The following is a 21,676-nucleotide window of genomic DNA, read 5'->3' as shown; positions in this document are numbered from 1 at the left end:
CGTTTTTTTTAAGCATATCTTCCTGTGAGTGAGTGCATCATGCGTGATCTACTGCAACATGCCCGCTGAATCCCTGAGTGTAATCTATGCCATAAATAATATTGCACCATGCAAAATGAGTGACAAGGACACCGACCAATTGGATGAGAGAAGGAGGCGAGAGAAGGTGGGGGTTAGTGAGTTGAGCCATCTCAGTCCTTTTTCTTTTTTTGCCACCTGACCAGACTCAACGAATTGACCAACATTGTGACCCTGTGCTCTCAGTAGTGTGGGGGAAAAGACACAAAATAAATGATCAATTACACAAAGCATTCTCACTGAACACTGTTGGATTTTAACCGAATTATTCAAGTGAAATAAAAAAGTAAAGCTAAAAATCAGTGGGGTTCATCCTGCAACACATTATCTGTGTGCGAGGTTGACAATTTGGTCTGAGGGGAAAAGGCCAATTACGAAGTCAAGTCACTCAAATTATTGTCGGCCCATTTGATTCTGAGACAGTAGAAAATGCACATTTTGGCTAAAGGATATGGTGTCACAGTAAAGGCCATGATGGGTGTCACCAAAGTCACAATCGAACAGGCTTCAAATTCAGGATCCAAATTAAAAAAACAGCAAAAGTAGCAGATCTGTTGCTTTTTTTGCCACGTTTTTGAGCTTGCAGATCTGCTACTTTTGATGCTTTTTGTGTGATGCTGTATTATGTAGTATATGATCAAGAAGGACATTCATTTACATGGGGGGAAAACAATATCATTAACTAATAATAATGTTAATGATATTGTGTTGTTGCAAGTGTCAGAGGAACATTGCCCCCCCTTCCATTAAGTGGAACTAAAATGACCAGGTAAACCATTCCCAGACCTAATGGGGGTGGATGGGTAGTGGGGTGACAATGAGGTCGGCGCTGGGGGGGGGCAGGGCACGTTTAATGTCAGCGACATTCTCAGAGGTAAGCCCTTTCTTTGTTGGAAGAAGCGGCGGGGATAATAGGCCCCATTCGTGCAACGAACAAGGGCATACATTGCATTAAACTAGGGCAATCTAAAGTCTCCAACTCTAGGGAAATGGAGCAGAATGTAGGGCAAGTAGCACAAAGGCAGACGGAGAAAGATATAGGAGTGGTAAAGAACCAAGAGACGAGGAGAAAGAGATAAAGAGAACGGCGGGGAAATGAGGCAAGACAGACAACTAGTAGTTTGGGTGGGGTTAGTATGTAAAGATGAAATTCTATCAAACTTACATAGCCGTCATCATAGGGACTCATAGAGTAATATCCCTTTATGGACAGAGCATCACATGCATACACACACGTGAGGCCACACACACACACACGTGAGGCCACACACACACACACACACACACACACACACACACACACACACACACACACACACACACACACACACACACACACACACACACACACACACACACACACACACACACACACACAAAAGCAAAAACGCGCACACAAAGAAAGGAGTTTTTGAGTTATAATGGCATACTATACAGTGAGAGACAGATGCAATTACAGCTGATTTTGAAAGTCAAAGGCTTTAGACATAGTAAAGATGATTCATACGGTCTTAAAGCTACACACAATAGTATGTTAATACACTGGTTCCCAAACTGTGGCGCGTGCACCCGTTTATTTTAAATATATTAACATATTATGCCAATATATGGCAAGTATATGCAGAATATAGACTATGCTGCATGCCAGATTCAGGTTCATATATGTGCATATATGTGGATAAATAGGAAATGTATGTACCCGTAATTTCCGGACTATACGCCGCTACTTTGAACCCTGCGGCCTATACAACGGTGCGGCTAATCTATGGATTTGTACAGCTAACGGCCACTAGGGGACCTTCTAAATCTATCTCTTTGGCCTCTATGCGGCTTATAGTCCAGTGCGGCTTGTATATGTACACATTTGGTTTTTCCCCTAAATTTAGCTGGTGCGGCTTATATTCAGGTGCGTTTTATAGTCTGGAAATTACGGTATCTACTTTATATAGCTTATGAAATGTATATTTCCATGTGCGTCAGCTAGGTCAGGAGGTTTGGGAACCGCTGTGTTAACACAATATAACTAACACAGCTGGGGTGGTTGTATTTGGGCAGGTAGGAGGACCAAAACAGTTTTGATACCGCCTGAATATGGTAACATTTTAATTTCTCCCCTGAGCAAGCAGGCATGCTCAATTGGCACAGTGGTAAAAACTTCCGGCGGAAACCTGGGTTCAAATCCCAGGTAGGACCTGAAAGTTACAGAGTAAGTTCTGATTCTGGAGAATTAGCAGAAGTGCATATTCATAGATAGTCCTATTCTATAGGGCATAGCAGTGGTGGCCATTTTCTGGTTCCATCGATCCAGACTACATTCATTTATTTCCTAAGCCTAGAATCAAGCCACGCCATTTTTTTTTAAACTGCAAAACAAAGGGTATTTTTTTCCCCTCCACAGAATCAAAGGTTTTATGGTCATGATTCAGGATCAGGATCCTGGATGGCTTTGATTCTAGGCTTAGAATAATTTATATAAATATTTTTGTAAATCAATATTGGAAAAATGTATGGGGTCTGGATCGATCGATGGAACCCACTGCTACTGTATGCCCTATTCCATCAGACAGCGGCAACAGTGACTATCTCATAACTCCACGGTGAATGAAAGAGTGGTTTCCTGACCTGGTGCTATGTATGTTTCGTAAAACGCCTTTGGGCCTAAAAGCACAGTTTGTGCTGACTCACTCACGACTCGAGTGAATTCTAAGAAACTCTCAGATGACAATACTTTCTATTGAGCCTGTTGCACTTTGTTACGTAAAACCAGGATGCAGAATGCCGTGGCTTTGACAAGCACTGTCTGGCTTGATTTATCTGTCTTGTCTGATTCATCTGATCATCTCAACTCAAAACTAAAGGAGAGCCACTCAATAATGTCCTTTTGTCAATAGGACAATCCTCCGCTTACGTACAGTAGGTGTTGACGGAAGGCATATTACACATTATAGCCGACGCCGTTGCTTGACTGTGCAGAGTAATCCGTATACACACAGTGTAGGCTGGCTGACGGTAACTGGAGAACTTGATGCGGTTTAGTGCATTTTAGTTTTACTTCACCTTTATTTAAATTGCATTAGAGAGAGAGAGAGAGAGAGAGAGAGAGAGAGAGAGAGAGTGAGAGAGGGGAGAGTTGTTTAGAGTTTACACTAGAATGAAGTAGGAATGCTAAAGTTTAAACACCAAAGTACAGAAACAATGTAATTAATTAGTAAACAATATCCTGAAATACCATTGGTATTTACATACTTTTTATCATTATCTAGCGGACCATTTAATTGCACAAAATAATTTGATCACTTTGGAAATGAACAACAACATCTGTGGGTTTGACATACTATACTGATTCTTCTCGATAGTATCGGTCATGTAACTGGTGATAGTATTATATCCATGACAGATGTATTGGTCATGTAACTGGTGATAGTATTATATCCATGACAGATGTATTGGTCATGTAACTGGTGATAGATTTATATCCATGACAGATGTATCGGTCATGTAACTGGTGATAGTATTATATCCATGACAGATGTATTGGTCATGTAACTGGTGATAGATTTATATCCATGACAGATGTATTGGTCATGTAACTGGTGATAGTATTATATCCATGACAGATGTATTGGTCATGTAACTGGTGATAGTATTATATCCATGACAGATGTATTGGTCATGTAACTGGTGATAGTATTATATCCATGACAGATGTATCGGTCATGTAACTGGTGATAGTATTATATCCATGACAGATGTATTGGTCATGTAACTGGTGATAGATTTAGGGATGCACTGATATATCATCGGCCACATATCGGTATGTGCCGATATTTGCCGTTATCTGTCAATATCGGCAAATAAAACATCAACCGATGTTTATCTGCCGTTGATAAGCATACTGTACATTTGCTATTTGCTATGTTGGTGTGTTGGTTATCTGCAGCCTACCAAGCTGTAGATTCTGAACAGTTATTTCTTGTATGGAAGATGTATTTGTTTCCCTGGCACAAAAGGGGGAAATAAAAGCAATATAAACGTAATAAACATATCGTTATATCAGTATCGGCTGAATTGTTATTTTAAACAATTGAATTTCCATATCGGTGGATCCCTTCTATCTGATTGTATATGACTAAAGTTCATCAGGTTAACAGTGAATACAACTAATTGAGGATCTTTTAAAATACACGAATAACTTAATTTTCCACTTCACTTTCACCTAAATACCTCGCCTGCATATTTTAGTGTTTTTTCATTGTTGCTTCATCATATAAGACAATCCACCCTGAGTGAGGCAATTGCTCCTGACATTACTAATAATAGCGAGGATGTGCTGAGGAGACGCTGTACTTCATTTCACACGGTTGTTTTGCAGGAACACCTTGACCTGAATGCCTGTAGGAATTAAGTGTTGTTGTCCTCTTGTGTAGTGTGAAAATGAGAGATAGATGGAAGGGGAGGGGGAGAGAGAGAGAGAGAGAGAGAGAGAGAGCTGTAGGTTCTCACTCACGGTGCCAGGCCTGGTGAAGTCGACACTCTGTGACGCACTCTGCCTCATCTGGCCGCTGAACAGGCGAACGCACACACTCTGCAGGTACTCCAGGGAGATCTGCGGAAAACACGCCAGGCCTCTTGAGCTTTCGTGTTGCGGTGTGAGCACGTGTGGAGGCAGACAAGGCCGGCGGGCTGCTGTGTTCATGTCTGTGTTTAATATAAAGGACTCATTTGGTAGTGTGAGACGAGGTTCATTGTCATTTCTCTGTAGGATATGTGACAGATGCATATCTTTTAGCTACAGTATTTGTGCATGTGTGTCTGCGTACTCGCCCAAGTTGTGTGAGAGTGTAACGGCGTGTGCAATGCATGCATGCACGTTGTGGGGGAGCCCGGGTTTGAACTGGTAACTTTGCTGTTACCATCCGGCCACTCTACCCCGGCCTGATCCACTGATCCACTGATCCACTCTACCCCGGCCTGATCCACTGCCAGGTCTCACGGTCACGGCGCCAATATATTTAATCAGAGAACAGTAGCATGCAGAAGAGCTTTACTCTGCGTGTCAACATACTACGGAGAATGCAGTGGAAGTGACGTCACATATTGTACACTAGACTCTGAAGAAGAACGGCAACAAACTAAACGAAGCACTGCATCGTGGCACCAACCAACTAAACGAAGCACCGCATCGTGGCACCAACAAACTAAACGAAGCACTGCATCGTGGCACCAACAAACTAAACGAAGCACTGCATCGTGGCACCAACCAACTAAACGAAGCACTGCATCGTGGCACCAACAAACTAAACGAAGCACTGCATCGTGGCACCAACAAACTAAACGAAGCACTGCATCGTGGCACCAACAAACTAAACGAAGCACTGCATCGTGGCACCAACCAACTAAACGAAGCACTGCATCGTGGCACCAACAAACTAAACGAAGCACCGCATCGTGGCACCAACCAACTAAACGAAGCACTGCATCGTGGCACCAACCAACTAAACGAAGCACTGCATCGTGGCACCAACAAACTAAACGAAGCACTGCATCGTGGCACCAACAAACTAAACGAAGCACTGCATCGTGGCACCAACAAACTAAACGAAGCACTGCATCGTGGCACCAACCAACTAAACGAAGCACTGCATCGTGGCACCAACAAACTAAACGAAGCACTGCATCGTGGCACCAACAAACTAAACGAAGCACTGCATCGTGGCACCAACAAACTAAACGAAGCACTGCATCGTGGCACCAACAAACTAAACGAAGCACTGCATCGTGGCACCAACAAACTAAACGAAGCACTGCATCGTGGCACCAACCAACTAAACGAAGCACTGCATCGTGGCACCAACAAACTAAACGAAGCACCGCATCGTGGCACCAACCAACTAAACGAAGCACTGCATCGTGGCACCAACAAACTAAACGAAGCACTGCATCGTGGCACCAACAAACTAAACGAAGCACTGCATCGTGGCACCAACAAACTAAACGAAGCACTGCATCGTGGCACCAACAAACTAAACGAAGCACTGCATCGTGGCACCAACAAACTAAACGAAGCACCGCATCGTGGCACCAACAAACTAAACGAAGCACTGCATCGTGGCACCAACCAACTAAACGAAGCACTGCATCGTGGCACCAACCAACTAAACGAAGCACTGCATCGTGGCACCAACCAACTAAACGAAGCACTGCATCGTGGCACCAACAAACTAAACGAAGCACTGCATCGTGGCACCAACCAACTAAACGAAGCACCGCATCGTGGCACCAACAAACTAAACGAAGCACTGCATCGTGGCACCAACAAACTAAACGAAGCACTGCATCGTGGCACCAACAAACTAAACGAAGCACTGCATCGTGGCACCAACAAACTAAACGAAGCACTGCATCGTGGCACCAACAAACTAAACGAAGCACTGCATCGTGGCACCAACCAACTAAACGAAGCACTGCATCGTGGCACCAACAAACTAAACGAAGCACCGCATCGTGGCACCAACCAACTAAACGAAGCACTGCATCGTGGCACCAACCAACTAAACGAAGCACTGCATCGTGGCACCAACCAACTAAACGAAGCACTGCATCGTGGCACCAACAAACTAAACGAAGCACCGCATCGTGGCACCAACCAACTAAACGAAGCACCGCATCGTGGCACCAACAAACTAAACGAAGCACTGCATCGTGGCACCAACCAACTAAACGAAGCACTGCATCGTGGCACCAACAAACTAAACGAAGCACTGCATCGTGGCACCAACCAACTAAACGAAGCACTGCATCGTGGCACCAACCAACTAAACGAAGCACCGCATCGTGGCACCAACCAACTAAACGAAGCACTGCATCGTGGCACCAACCAACTAAACGAAGCACTGCATCGTGGCACCAACCAACTAAACGAAGCACCGCATCGTGGCACCAACAAACTAAACGAAGCACTGCATCGTGGCACCAACCAACTAAACGAAGCACCGCATCGTGGCACCAACAAACTAAACGAAGCACTGCATCGTGGCACCAACCAACTAAACGAAGCACTGCATCGTGGCACCAACAAACTAAACGAAGCACTGCATCGTGGCACCAACCAACTAAACGAAGCACTGCATCGTGGCACCAACAAACTAAACGAAGCACTGCATCGTGGCACCAACCAACTAAACGAAGCACTGCATCGTGGCACCAACAAACTAAACGAAGCACTGCATCGTGGCACCAACAAACTAAACGAAGCACTGCATCGTGGCACCAACAAACTAAACGAAGCACTGCATCGTGGCACCAACAAACTAAACGAAGCACTGCATCGTGGCACCAACCAACTAAACGAAGCACTGCATCGTGGCACCAACAAACTAAACGAAGCACTGCATCGTGGCACCAACAAACTAAACGAAGCACTGCATCGTGGCACCAACCAACTAAACGAAGCACTGCATCGTGGCACCAACAAACTAAACGAAGCACCGCATCGTGGCACCAACCAACTAAACGAAGCACTGCATCGTGGCACCAACCAACTAAACGAAGCACTGCATCGTGGCACCAACCAACTAAACGAAGCACTGCATCGTGGCACCAACAAACTAAACGAAGCACCGCATCGTGGCACCAACCAACTAAACGAAGCACCGCATCGTGGCACCAACAAACTAAACGAAGCACTGCATCGTGGCACCAACCAACTAAACGAAGCACTGCATCGTGGCACCAACAAACTAAACGAAGCACTGCATCGTGGCACCAACCAACTAAACGAAGCACTGCATCGTGGCACCAACCAACTAAACGAAGCACCGCATCGTGGCACCAACCAACTAAACGAAGCACTGCATCGTGGCACCAACCAACTAAACGAAGCACTGCATCGTGGCACCAACCAACTAAACGAAGCACCGCATCGTGGCACCAACAAACTAAACGAAGCACTGCATCGTGGCACCAACCAACTAAACGAAGCACCGCATCGTGGCACCAACAAACTAAACGAAGCACTGCATCGTGGCACCAACCAACTAAACGAAGCACTGCATCGTGGCACCAACAAACTAAACGAAGCACTGCATCGTGGCACCAACCAACTAAACGAAGCACTGCATCGTGGCACCAACAAACTAAACGAAGCACTGCATCGTGGCACCAACCAACTAAACGAAGCACTGCATCGTGGCACCAACAAACTAAACGAAGCACTGCATCGTGGCACCAACAAACTAAACGAAGCACTGCATCGTGGCACCAACAAACTAAACGAAGCACTGCATCGTGGCACCAACAAACTAAACGAAGCACTGCATCGTGGCACCAACCAACTAAACGAAGCACTGCATCGTGGCACCAACAAACTAAACGAAGCACTGCATCGTGGCACCAACAAACTAAACGAAGCACTGCATCGTGGCACCAACCAACTAAACGAAGCACTGCATCGTGGCACCAACCAACTAAACGAAGCACTGCATCGTGGCACCAACCAACTAAACGAAGCACCGCATCGTGGCACCAACAAACTAAACGAAGCACTGCATCGTGGCACCAACAAACTAAACGAAGCACTGCATCGTGGCACCAACAAACTAAACGAAGCACTGCATCGTGGCACCAACAAACTAAACGAAGCACTGCATCGTGGCACCAACAAACTAAACGAAGCACTGCATCGTGGCACCAACCAACTAAACGAAGCACTGCATCGTGGCACCAACAAACTAAACGAAGCACCGCATCGTGGCACCAACCAACTAAACGAAGCACTGCATCGTGGCACCAACAAACTAAACGAAGCACCGCATCGTGGCACCAACCAACTAAACGAAGCACTGCATCGTGGCACCAACCAACTAAACGAAGCACTGCATCGTGGCACCAACCAACTAAACGAAGCACTGCATCGTGGCACCAACAAACTAAACGAAGCACCGCATCGTGGCACCAACCAACTAAACGAAGCACCGCATCGTGGCACCAACAAACTAAACGAAGCACTGCATCGTGGCACCAACCAACTAAACGAAGCACTGCATCGTGGCACCAACAAACTAAACGAAGCACTGCATCGTGGCACCAACCAACTAAACGAAGCACTGCATCGTGGCACCAACCAACTAAACGAAGCACCGCATCGTGGCACCAACCAACTAAACGAAGCACTGCATCGTGGCACCAACCAACTAAACGAAGCACTGCATCGTGGCACCAACCAACTAAACGAAGCACCGCATCGTGGCACCAACAAACTAAACGAAGCACTGCATCGTGGCACCAACCAACTAAACGAAGCACCGCATCGTGGCACCAACAAACTAAACGAAGCACTGCATCGTGGCACCAACCAACTAAACGAAGCACTGCATCGTGGCACCAACAAACTAAACGAAGCACTGCATCGTGGCACCAACCAACTAAACGAAGCACTGCATCGTGGCACCAACAAACTAAACGAAGCACTGCATCGTGGCACCAACCAACTAAACGAAGCACTGCATCGTGGCACCAACAAACTAAACGAAGCACTGCATCGTGGCACCAACAAACTAAACGAAGCACTGCATCGTGGCACCAACAAACTAAACGAAGCACTGCATCGTGGCACCAACAAACTAAACGAAGCACTGCATCGTGGCACCAACCAACTAAACGAAGCACTGCATCGTGGCACCAACAAACTAAACGAAGCACCGCATCGTGGCACCAACCAACTAAACGAAGCACCGCATCGTGGCACCAACAAACTAAACGAAGCACTGCATCGTGGCACCAACAAACTAAACGAAGCACTGCATCGTGGCACCAACCAACTAAACGAAGCACTGCATCGTGGCACCAACAAACTAAACGAAGCACTGCATCGTGGCACCAACAAACTAAACGAAGCACTGCATCGTGGCACCAACAAACTAAACGAAGCACTGCATCGTGGCACCAACCAACTAAACGAAGCACCGCATCGTGGCACCAACCAACTAAACGAAGCACTGCATCGTGGCACCAACAAACTAAACGAAGCACTGCATCGTGGCACCAACCAACTAAACGAAGCACTGCATCGTGGCACCAACAAACTAAACGAAGCACTGCATCGTGGCACCAACCAACTAAACGAAGCACTGCATCGTGGCACCAACAAACTAAACGAAGCACTGCATCGTGGCACCAACAAACTAAACGAAGCACTGCATCGTGGCACCAACAAACTAAACGAAGCACTGCATCGTGGCACCAACAAACTAAACGAAGCACCGCATCGTGGCACCAACCAACTAAACGAAGCACCGCATCGTGGCACCAACAAACTAAACGAAGCACTGCATCGTGGCACCAACAAACTAAACGAAGCACTGCATCGTGGCACCAACAAACTAAACGAAGCACCGCATCGTGGCACCAACCAACTAAACGAAGCACTGCATCGTGGCACCAACAAACTAAACGAAGCACTGCATCGTGGCACCAACAAACTAAACGAAGCACTGCATCGTGGCACCAACAAACTAAACGAAGCACTGCATCGTGGCACCAACAAACTAAACGAAGCACCGCATCGTGGCACCAACAAACTAAACGAAGCACTGCATCGTGGCACCAACAAACTAAACGAAGCACTGCATCGTGGCACCAACCAACTAAACGAAGCACCGCATCGTGGCACCAACAAACTAAACGAAGCACTGCATCGTGGCACCAACCAACTAAACGAAGCACTGCATCGTGGCACCAACCAACTAAACGAAGCACTGCATCGTGGCACCAACAAACTAAACGAAGCACTGCATCGTGGCACCAACAAACTAAACGAAGCACTGCATCGTGGCACCAACAAACTAAACGAAGCACTGCATCGTGGCACCAACAAACTAAACGAAGCACTGCATCGTGGCACCAACAAACTAAACGAAGCACTGCATCGTGGCACCAACCAACTAAACGAAGCACTGCATCGTGGCACCAACCAACTAAACGAAGCACTGCATCGTGGCACCAACAAACTAAACGAAGCACTGCATCGTGGCACCAACCAACTAAACGAAGCACCGCATCGTGGCACCAACAAACTAAACGAAGCACTGCATCGTGGCACCAACAAACTAAACGAAGCACTGCATCGTGGCACCAACAAACTAAACGAAGCACCGCATCGTGCCACCAACAAACTAAACGAAGCACCGCATCGTGGCACCAACCAACTTATATCTCTGCTGTCTGGAAGAAACCCCAAAATGTTCCTTTTTCAGGAAAAACAAAAAACAAACTAAACATCCAGCTAAAGGAGTTAGGAGGTTTCTTTTATCTAAGCGCATTTTAATACTTTTCATTGTTTTAGCCATAACATACAGACTTGAAGGGTGTTCAATAGCACTGATTTATGAAGAAAACAAAGATGGCTAAATGGGTGGAGTTAGCTGGTTTGGCAGACAATTTGAGGATCCAACAGAGTTAGGAGGTTTTAGCCGAAGCACTTTTTAATACTTTCCATTGGTTATTATTTATTTTTTTACAACACACAGACGTAACAATTATAGCATTGATGGGCCTGGGCCGTGGCTCAGCGGTCCAGGCACCTTGGCCTGGGCCGTGGCTCAGCGGTCCAGGCACCTTGGCCTGGGCCGTGGCTCAGCGGTCCAGGCACCTTGGCCTGGGCCGTGGCTCAGCGGTCCAGGCACCTTGGCCTGGGCCGTGGCTCAGCGGTCCAGGCACCTTGGCCTGGGCCGTGGCTCAGCGGTCCAGGCACCTTGGCTGGTAATCCAGTCTGGCAGTGGCAGCGTTCGACTCCCCATCCTGACGGCCCTTACTGCATGTAATCTCCTCCCCATAGAGCACCGAAGTCTGACGTCACTTTCAGTAGAGGGCGTCAGTCCCCAGGTTCATGTATTTGTTTAGTTGCATTGAAATCCCCATTGAGGCGATTTGAGATCGCCTCATATAACAACTGTGTTTGAAAAATAAACATGTCATCCCGGCCGCTTCACTCATATGGATATGAAGAATCAACTGACTGAGAGAAAACGCTAATGTTACTGCTGCTGAATTAGTTCGATTTTCGCTAGAAGCAGACTGTATCATATATGAGTGACTGACTGTTGCAAACGATACAGAGACACCTCCCTGACAATAACGCCGAGACAGCTTGTTTATTTTTGGACCACAACGCTTATAGTAGACGATATTAAGATCACCCCATGTTATTCTCCATAGAGACATTACTTCCGCGAACCAGGGGAATCGTCGGGATGAGCGAGTTACGTCAGGACTTCGGTGCTCTATTTCCGGTCAGCCTACCGTCTATCCCTCTATAAAATACATAAAATAAAGACGAAAGCAAAAAAAAAAAACAATTATATCATTGATAATTTATGGAAACAAATCCCAAACCTCAAAAATGGAGTTAGGTGGTTTCTTCCGGACAGCGACGAAATGCCGACTGACTGTTACAACGTGCACATGATGAGCATGTCTGTGTGTGTGTGTGTGTGTGTGTGTGTGTGTTTGCAGTGCACCTATTCTAGGTGGCGAGTTAGTGTGTCCAAGCTGCGGCCCTACCGTTTTCCCGCTGACGGTGGCCTCCAGCGAGTCCACCAGCTCGGCCGCCACTCCTATCAGGTTGTGGTAGTCGGCCTTGATGGCGTTGAACCGCCTCAGGTAGCTGGCGGCTCGCCGCTCGGACTCCACGAGCTGCAGCTGCAACTGCTGCATGGCCTCTGTGATGGAGACGTACAACACAGTACGCACGTTGATAAAGGGAAATTAAATGCGCTCACATCATTTTAATTTTGCCCAGTTTCATTCATTTGCGGTGCTCTGTTAGCTGCCTCTTGGACATGCACATGTCACATGGTGCTCTGTTAGCTGCCTATTGGACATGCACATGTCCACACACGAGCCAATGCAAAAAGAAGAAGAGAAGTGCAACATGGTGTCTTTTCACAGTATTTCATACAAACCACAGATTGTATATATATATATATATATATATTCATGACAGATACAGTACCTTTGGTAGTCCTCCCACCATCTTTCTATTCACAGTGTGGTTAAGGAAATACACACCAAATAAAAGGTTTAACACACAATGGCCGCTCATCACAATAAATTGTTGATATTCATTCAAAACAATTTCCAATAAGTGAACAGATTCAATTTCAGCATTCTGCCAAATGATCCTCGCCACACACAGGACACACCTTGAATGATTCAGCACCCCATTATTATAACCAATAACTAACCATTTCTTTGGTAGAGATTATAATATAATATTACTGTAATGTTAATCTGCCAGAGCGGGATATAATTTTACAACGCGAGGAAGCTGATCCACTGTAACAATTGTCTACTGAGGTAATCTTTTTCTCACTTGACCTTAAAACCCAACGTGAGTTCAGGTGAGTCGCGGTGAGTCATACCGAGATCGGATGCTGCCGCAATCGAACGTATTGTAGCTCGGGATAGAATTTTACAACGCGAGGAAGCTGATCCACGGTAACAATTGTCTACAGGTAATCCCTATCTTTCTCTCCCTTGACCTTAAAACCCTACGTGACTTCAGGTCGCAGTGAGTCATGCCGAGATCGAACGTCCTGTAGCTCATTCTTAAACATGAAAACAATGAGGAGCAATCTGAGAGGGTGGTTGTGGATTACGAAACGTCCAGTTTTGAGTGACCTTTTGAATGTCCTTAGTTGCCTGGAAGAAGGTTTGGATTATTATATATATATTTGGCATCTTCCATCCATACTTAACTTTTTACACATTTTATTCGGTTCGGCTGGATGAGGACACACCGGCCAGTGAGGACCAGTCAGATATGTGTCCGCTGTGCGAAGCTCATTTCCCGGCCACAAACATATTCATGTAAAGGACCTCCAATATTTACAAGCGACTTTGGCACTAATGAATTTACTTTTATAGAGCCGAACTAAGGTCGGTCGGGGACCCATCCATAACCGACTTTATGTTGGCACTAAAAAGGAGTATGAATCGGCCCTTAGATGTGCTTCTCAGCCAGGAGAAGGAAAGGAGGCGGTGGCAGCCAGTCTGTACTTGAAGTAACGTGGCTTGTTCGCCTCTTCACTGGATGATTTATTATTTAGAAAGTCTTTCTCTGCCTGGGGGGGGGGCTCAAAAACTTGTACTTAATGTGAAGGCTGTTGTTTTGTGAGGCGACTCTGCGGAGTGTCAAGAGTCTCAGAGTGAGTTTTAACCGCTGGCCATTTGGCAGGATCACACGCACAGACACACACACAGCGCCATGGGGCACAATTCAGCACTAATGTGAAAAGTTGATCTGTGCGCTTTGTTTGCAGCTCAGTGTTTGAAAGAGGTACTGCTACCGATATTACACCCCTGGTGAATAAAAGGAAACCTTGAAGAAAAACATTTCAAACATTACCCCAACATGTCTAGACCTCCTTATTACACTGTGCCAATTTCTAATCTTGTTCTATTAGGGTTGACTGAACACACACACACACACACACACACACACACTCGCTCTTCAAGCTCCCTGCTTTTAAACGCACAGCTGTAGAGGGGAGCTGCCCAGTAGTACCACTGTTCCACTGTTGAGGTTCAAGGCACTCGACCGAATGGAAACCACTTGTGCGGTACTCATTTAGCTGCCGTCAGGCAGAAACCTCTCATCTCCGTATTTTAACTTTTTGCGTAAATTAACGCCCTACATGATCATACTACAGCGTCACACGAAAACATCAAAAGCAGCAGATCCACAAGCTCGAAACGCGGTACGAAGCGACGCTTTTGAGCTTGTAGATCTACTACTTTTGATGCTATTTAAATTGGAATCCTGAAAAGTAAAAGGGTTGGGTATATGAGGTTTCCACTCGACTGAGACAATTTACTCTTTACCAGAACAACCCCCCTTCCAGGCACACAAGTCCTTCCTCGACTATCACATTTCTTTTGGTACTGCCGTCGTCATTTTCCCAAACTTTGGCCACAGCGGACAAAAGGATACATATAAACTAAGCAGCCGTGGAGTGTTGGACGCCTTCAGTGTCGCCGAGAGAAACGGCTCCAGCCTCCCCCTTAATTGTGGTATCCAGGCATCCTAAACAAACATGACTTATTAGTAAAAGGGCTCTTGAATAAATACAGCTGTGTACATTCGGGGTGGTGGGTGGGGAGGATAATAGCCATGGAATACTGACTGTTGTTGACATTTTTTACATCTGTGTTTTGTTATGTAAAAGAACAATATTCTGTTCCGCTCGCGTGAGCTGTGCTGTGGTTACAGTGTTCTTCTGTGTATTGCCTTGTCTGTGGTGTTCATGGCATACATGTATTCATGTGATAACATGTTATGCTCTGTTGATGAGTTGAATACTTAAGACCACAATGGAAACAAGTTGTTCTGTGTTATCCTTTTATCCCAATTTTGTTACTGTACTTCTACTACTTCAGTGCCTTCAGTTTACATTTTTGCGTAATAAAGTATTCCAAATCAATCAATTTAGTTGTAAAGGTAACTACTACTGCTGTCTGCTGCTATTGTGACTGGTACTAATTGTTACTGGAGCTTCCGCTATAAAAACAACAATGCCCGCTACTCCTCCTATGTGTGGTACTACTACTTCTATTCTTACCACGAGCAGTATAAACTGCTGCCAAATAAATCTAGTCTATAGGGGCACACTGTACCCAAGGGAAAGCAAGGGCACTGAGCGGCAACAACACACTCGGGGCATATCAAGCTACTCGGGAAGGAATGTGCCCGGAGAGGAAATGTGCCAGGGCACCTGGAAGAGCTCCCTGAAGGAGGGGTGGATGGTGGGGTTTGGGACAAACGGCACCTGGAAGAGCTCCCTGAAGGAGGGGTGGATGGTGGGGTTTGGGACAAACGGCAGGGCGTAGTAAGGCAGGAACTCGGTAGTTTGACTCAGAGCTGCCCCACACGTCTCCAGGTACTGCCTGAACCGGGGTATCCGCTCCTCGAACGCAGCCTGGTCCTGGGGAGAGAGAGACAGAGAGAGAGAGAGAGAGAGAGAGAGAGAGAGAGAGAGAGAGAGATAGAGAGAGAGAGAGCTGATATGATCTAAAAAAAAACAAGCACCCGGAACGATCCTGGGTCACGGAATATTTTTATGGGTCACGACTGGAATAAAACAAAATCCCATTTTTCTTTTCCTACTTTTCAAAGTATTTAATACATTTCAAAACAAACAAGCAAACAAATCTAAGAAATCCCATGAATAAAAAAAGAAATTAAAAAAACCTGAAAGGTTTGGGATCCACTGTTCTAGCCTAAAGATGCAAGACACAAGGGTCAGGACAAGAAGTGATTATCAAGAAGAGAGGTGACAGTTTTTAACCACGTAAGACCTAGTTTATACTTTCTGGATAATTATGGACAATGTTGCATATTTCCACCTATAATGGCATAGTAGATTCACAAGGATCCTGGATGGATTGATTCTAGGGTTAAAATAATGTATGTAAATAATTGTGTAAATCTCTATGGGAAAAATGAATGGATGATTTTTCAGTGGAACCCGGAAACCCACAGCCACTGCTATGCCCAATTCATAATGTTCCCATGTCCAATGCCCAAAACACAATTAAATTAATTGTTAATCGCAATCATTCGTTTGAGGGTACTATAGACGAATAAAGTACACACGAATTATCCATAATGTATAAATGATGGACCTGAGATCAGATTCACACGAGGTTTCCACTGGACACACACTGGTCTGATGAACCCATTCTGACCTGAGATCAGATTCAAAAAATGTCAGTCGTTCTTCGATTTTTCAAAAAATAGCAGACCTACAAGCTCGTATCGCGCCACTCGGTGGCGCGATACGAGCTTGTAGATCTGCTATTTTTCAATAGCTAAAGCATAACATGATGCCGACACCAAAATGGGTGCCCGGTCAGAATGGGTTAAGCTGTTATTCGTCTATAGTTAACCGTCAACTTAAATGTGTAATCGTGACAGCCCTACAAATAGCACACCTCCACTTTATCTAAGCACTTCATCAAATCAAACTGCTCAATGGAGTACTGTATTGCTGATAAATGGATGCTACCATAGTGCAATGCGGACATCTAGTGGCCAAGGATGATTTGATGCTTGTTCGTTATCATGACATGCATACTGTATGTCTAGATTGAGCGGACATATTTTGATACCGAGTCAATGCACACGCATTATTTAGTTTACTAAAAGTATGCACGCCGAATGCATGTGTAATAATGTGCTATGAAATATAATATACCGGTAAGTATGCATTATCTGTGTTAGGAGATTGTTATGAGACTACACTGACTGGACAGGCAGTATTCAACCACTTACAAGTTTGAATACACGTATTAGTGTATGATATTATATTCCGATTATTATACTGATTCCAGAATTGGAATGCACACGAGAGATGCTTATAATATGGTTGTGATGGCTTACAGTAGTGCTTCGCATAGTGTTGCGTTGTGATTTAACGATTCAATTGTATTTTTGTCATTGAACACTGTCTGCAACTTATGAAAACAAATTATATTTAATTCTTGCCCTGATGAAGACTGGTTAGGTCGAAACATGTTGGCAGTTGCCTTTTTAACCCATTCTGACCGGGCACGCATTTTGGTGTTGGCATCATGTTATGCTTTAGCTATTGAAAAATAGCAGATCTACAAGCTCATATCGCGCCACCGAGTGGCGCGATACGAGCTTGTAGGTCTGCTATTTTTGAAAAATCGAAGAGCGACTGACATTTTTAGAATCTGATCTCAGGTCAGAATGGGTTCATCAGACCAGTGTGTGTCCGGCGGAAACCTCGTATGAATCTGATCTCAGGTCAGAATGGGTTAAGCCTTGATCCCGTTTGATCCATGTGAGCACCTTTTTATCATCATCACATGTTTATATATCTCCATCGAGCACCTGGTTAGTTTTTATTTTTTCAAATTATATTTCTGTTTTTCCTTTTAGGCTTGGAACTTAGTCGCACGGGGCAAATATGACAATGCAAAGAAATTTGTGACATACCAGTATCTAATGGAGAAAAAAAGAAAAGAGTGGAAATAGCAGAGCTTGTATTGCCATTTCCACTATTTTTGAAAATATTCATATTTTCAACATGGAAACATTTTATGACGATTAAAACAATATTGTGGGCCCAGGCCGTAGCGTAACGGTCTGGGCACCGGACTGGTGATCCAGTCGCGGTGTGCCACGGGTTCGACTCCCGGACCCGACACGGCCTTTACCGCATGTCATCCCCCCATCTCTCTCCCGTTTCCTGTCAGCCTACTATCTGTCCCTTAAAAAATCAATAAAAGGCATAAGCCGCAAAAAAAAAATATATCTTAAAACAATATTGTGATTATTGTAATAATATTGTACACCAGTTTGTACACACACATTTTAGCCCGTGACCCAAAACAGAAATCAGACATTCACCCGGGACCCACACTAGTGAAAACAGCCGATCTACAAGCTCACAACGCGACGCTTCGCACCGCGTTGTGAGCTACAGGTGGCTCCTCAGTAACCTGACGCTGCCAGATCCAAGAAGCTTGCTACACAAATTTGTTTCACAGCTTATTGGGATCTGGGATCGCGGAAGCAAATTCGATGACGGGGCTGTTCCTTTTTTTCAAGATACTTGGTAGATGATTGGATGGGACCGTCTGTCTATCACCGTGTGGGCATGCAAACACAACCAATCATATTGACGTGTCTATATAGCTTCACATCCGGTTTCGCACATATCCCGCCCTTAGCTCACGCTGATTGGTTCGGTACGGAACGGATTTGTGTCAGCTCAACTCCCTGAGAGATCCCAGATGAGTGCTGTGTTGGGGAACATGGTTACCCAATACCGCCCCCATCTGGCAGCGTCAGGTTAGCTCCTCAGTATAAACACAGTGTACATACAGGTCTTCCGAGGTGGCTCCTCAAGGGGTAGATGGCAAAATGGATCTGGAGGTAGAACTCGAGCCTCTGGGCCTGGGCGTCCATCTCCCTGAGGTCGGCGGGGACGTTCTCTGTCCACAGCTCAAAGAACACCTGGTGGTCTCCGTCTTCGAAGGAGCTGAGGAGGTCTCTCTGCGGCGGTGGCAAGTCAACAGGCAGGTTGGTTAGCCCAATTACACCTACGTTCCACTCTACAAATGTCTTCTAAATCATGACAGTTGTCAGAAAAAAACCTATGTTTCTATGTCAGTGGTTCGCAAACTATTTCATGTCAAGGACACTCAATTACAATTTAGGTGAAAGCTGGTATCACATGTAAACGAGGAAATAAAACAGTGTATAGGCACAGCCAGGATTAATAAACAGCTTTATTGTCACATCACATGTTTACAGAAGTAAAGTTATATGTTGTTATTGTTGGATAAGTTTGGTCCATAGTTTTATGATGTGGTACCATAGGAGAGATAACAGGCAAACGTTGATAAAAAATAATTATTTTACATAATTGTGTAGACTTCTTGTCATGCAAATTTGTAATGTAACTGTACATTTTCTCATGTAGCATGGGGACCACCTGAAACCCCCTCAAGGACCACTGGTGGTCCCCAGTCCACTGGTTGAGAACCACTGGGTTATTAGGATAATATTAGGAGGACAAAAGTATGATTTTTACCTGAACGATAATATTCTTGGAGTCTTTAAGTGTGTTTCCTTGAGGCTTGGACACAAGCTTGCCTTTGTTTTTGCATTCCTTGTCAAAGCTGTAGACTGTGTCCTCAAATTTCTCATACTTTAGGTACTGGTGAAAAGAAGAAGAAGAAGAAAAAAAAGATGGGTACAGAACAAACAAAAAATGAGTATGTTGCGCACCTGTCACCTGATGAAGGCCTACTATGGCCGAAACGTTGTGTTTTTTTATATCTGTGTTTTAAAATAAATGAAACACTGTGGAGCTGAGCCTGTGGGAGGACTTTTTAATTACAGAACAAACAAATAGTACAATTCAAATAGAGCGCACAGACACCTTTAGAGATACAGTGGAACTTCAATTTTTTTAATATATTGTGAATGTAAATGGTGCATTTATCTAGCGCTTATATCCAAAGCGCTTTACACAGATTGCGCATAATTGCATTCACCCATTCAAGTGGTTGATGTAAAAATAGTCCCTATCACACATGGGTTTGGCAGTAGTAACTCTGAGGACCCCCTAGGTTAGGGCACTGTTTCCCAATCAGTGGGTCGGGACCATAGAGTTATAATAACTCTATGGTCGGGACCCATTTGTGGCTCACGGACACATTTTTATGGGTCCCGTTGTTTTTTTCCTGCACTTTGTTTTAATTATTAGGCTATTATTTCAAATTATTTAAAAAAAATTCCCCAAAAGAGCTACATTTGTAATGAATTAAAAACAATTTGATTAAAATGTCATCAAGAAATAAAGACAAATTAAATAAATTCCATGAATTAGAAAACAAATGTAGTAATGAAAACAAACAAAGTAATGAAAATAGACGATCTGCTATTTTCACTAGTGTGGCTCCTGGGACAAACGCCTCATTTCTCTTTTGGATCACAGACTAATTAGCTTGGGAACCACTGCCCGGAATCCCAGTTGCATTAGTCTATTTACGCACGGCAGAGCAGAGCATCTATTAAACGGCAGTGTTCATATTTCATACCTCCTTGATCATGGTAAGAAGATCAGCCTCATTGGCTAAGATGTCTCCCATCTCGCCTGCTTCCCTGGAACTCATGGGAACACCAACAACGCCTATGGGTTATACAGGCCCATCCATCGCACAGCTGTCCATAGTAATAACAACACCGATAGTGATGACCACCACTTTCCTCAGAAGCTGCAGAAGAAATGCATGAGAACTTTAGTTTGCTGTTGCTTTGTTTCTGAACAGCACGACTTCTTGTGACAACAAGCAGCTTCATTAGCCCACAACGTTTGGTTGTTGTATTTGTGTACTAACATTTTCTGGCCTTTAGGTTGATTGATAGAATACCTTATTAACAGTTTGCAGGGGGGGGCACAGGAAAGTACAGTGCAATACAAGGTCTGCTAAGAGGGTTTAAACCTAAACCCAAGAAAGCCTATGGCTGCTTTCCATTCATATCCAATTCACAGAATATTAGTGATAAACGTACGCTTTAATTTGAAGTGTAATGACTAATTAGTAATGGCATGTCAACAATGGCAAGATGCTAAGTAGGTAGCAAGCAGATGGTAAGTTAAGATAGCTACACAGGCTACGAAGATGTTACAAACAACTATTATTGTCTCACCTTTTACAGCAACATGTCTTTGCCCGTGGATGTTAGTTCATATGGCAGTGTGTCGGTAATGATAAGTAATGTGTAAGTATACAATCCATAGTGCTATTCATGAACCACACAGATAAATAAACCTAGCAACAGGACGCCACAACAAAACACCTAGCAACCAGCTGTCCCTCTGTCTTCTTCCGGGTGCATTACCGCCGCCTACAGACTCGGAGTGAGAAGTAACTACAAACAAAACAACACGATGGTGAGCATTTTTAATGGAATAAAAATCAACCAAATTAAGATGTTTACTTAACCCTCTATTAAAGACCCAGCGTTGCTTTTTAGCAACAAGTTATATTTTAATTAATT

General features: G+C 44.7%; 1 protein-coding gene across 1 annotated transcript in view; it reads right to left on the bottom strand.

Annotated features, from left to right (window-relative positions):
• armc9 (armadillo repeat containing 9) overlaps nt 1–21,424 on the bottom strand; it is an 84,105-nt gene extending 62,681 nt beyond the window's left edge. Inside the window, exons 1-10 of the mRNA XM_083766877.1 lie at nt 21,326–21,424; nt 20,713–20,889; nt 19,701–19,826; nt 18,989–19,159; nt 15,903–16,058; nt 15,068–15,160; nt 13,088–13,112; nt 12,637–12,794; nt 4,586–4,684; nt 1,244–1,279 (exon numbers count right to left, since the gene is read on the bottom strand). Coding sequence (XP_083623003.1) covers nt 1,244–1,279; nt 4,586–4,684; nt 12,637–12,794; nt 13,088–13,112; nt 15,068–15,160; nt 15,903–16,058; nt 18,989–19,159; nt 19,701–19,826; nt 20,713–20,787 — 939 coding nt within the window. The 5' untranslated portion in view covers nt 20,788–20,889; nt 21,326–21,424. The remainder of the gene's footprint in view (nt 1–1,243; nt 1,280–4,585; nt 4,685–12,636; nt 12,795–13,087; nt 13,113–15,067; nt 15,161–15,902; nt 16,059–18,988; nt 19,160–19,700; nt 19,827–20,712; nt 20,890–21,325) is intronic.
• Nucleotides 21,425–21,676: the final 252 nt, after the last annotated feature.

The sequence above is a fragment of the Protomyctophum parallelum genome (genome assembly GCF_964188405.1).
Source record: "Protomyctophum parallelum genome assembly, chromosome: 6".
Lineage (NCBI taxonomy): Eukaryota > Metazoa > Chordata > Actinopteri > Myctophiformes > Myctophidae > Protomyctophum > Protomyctophum parallelum.
Note: the sequence above shows the minus strand (reverse complement) of the source record. Positions and strands in the feature narration are given on the sequence as shown.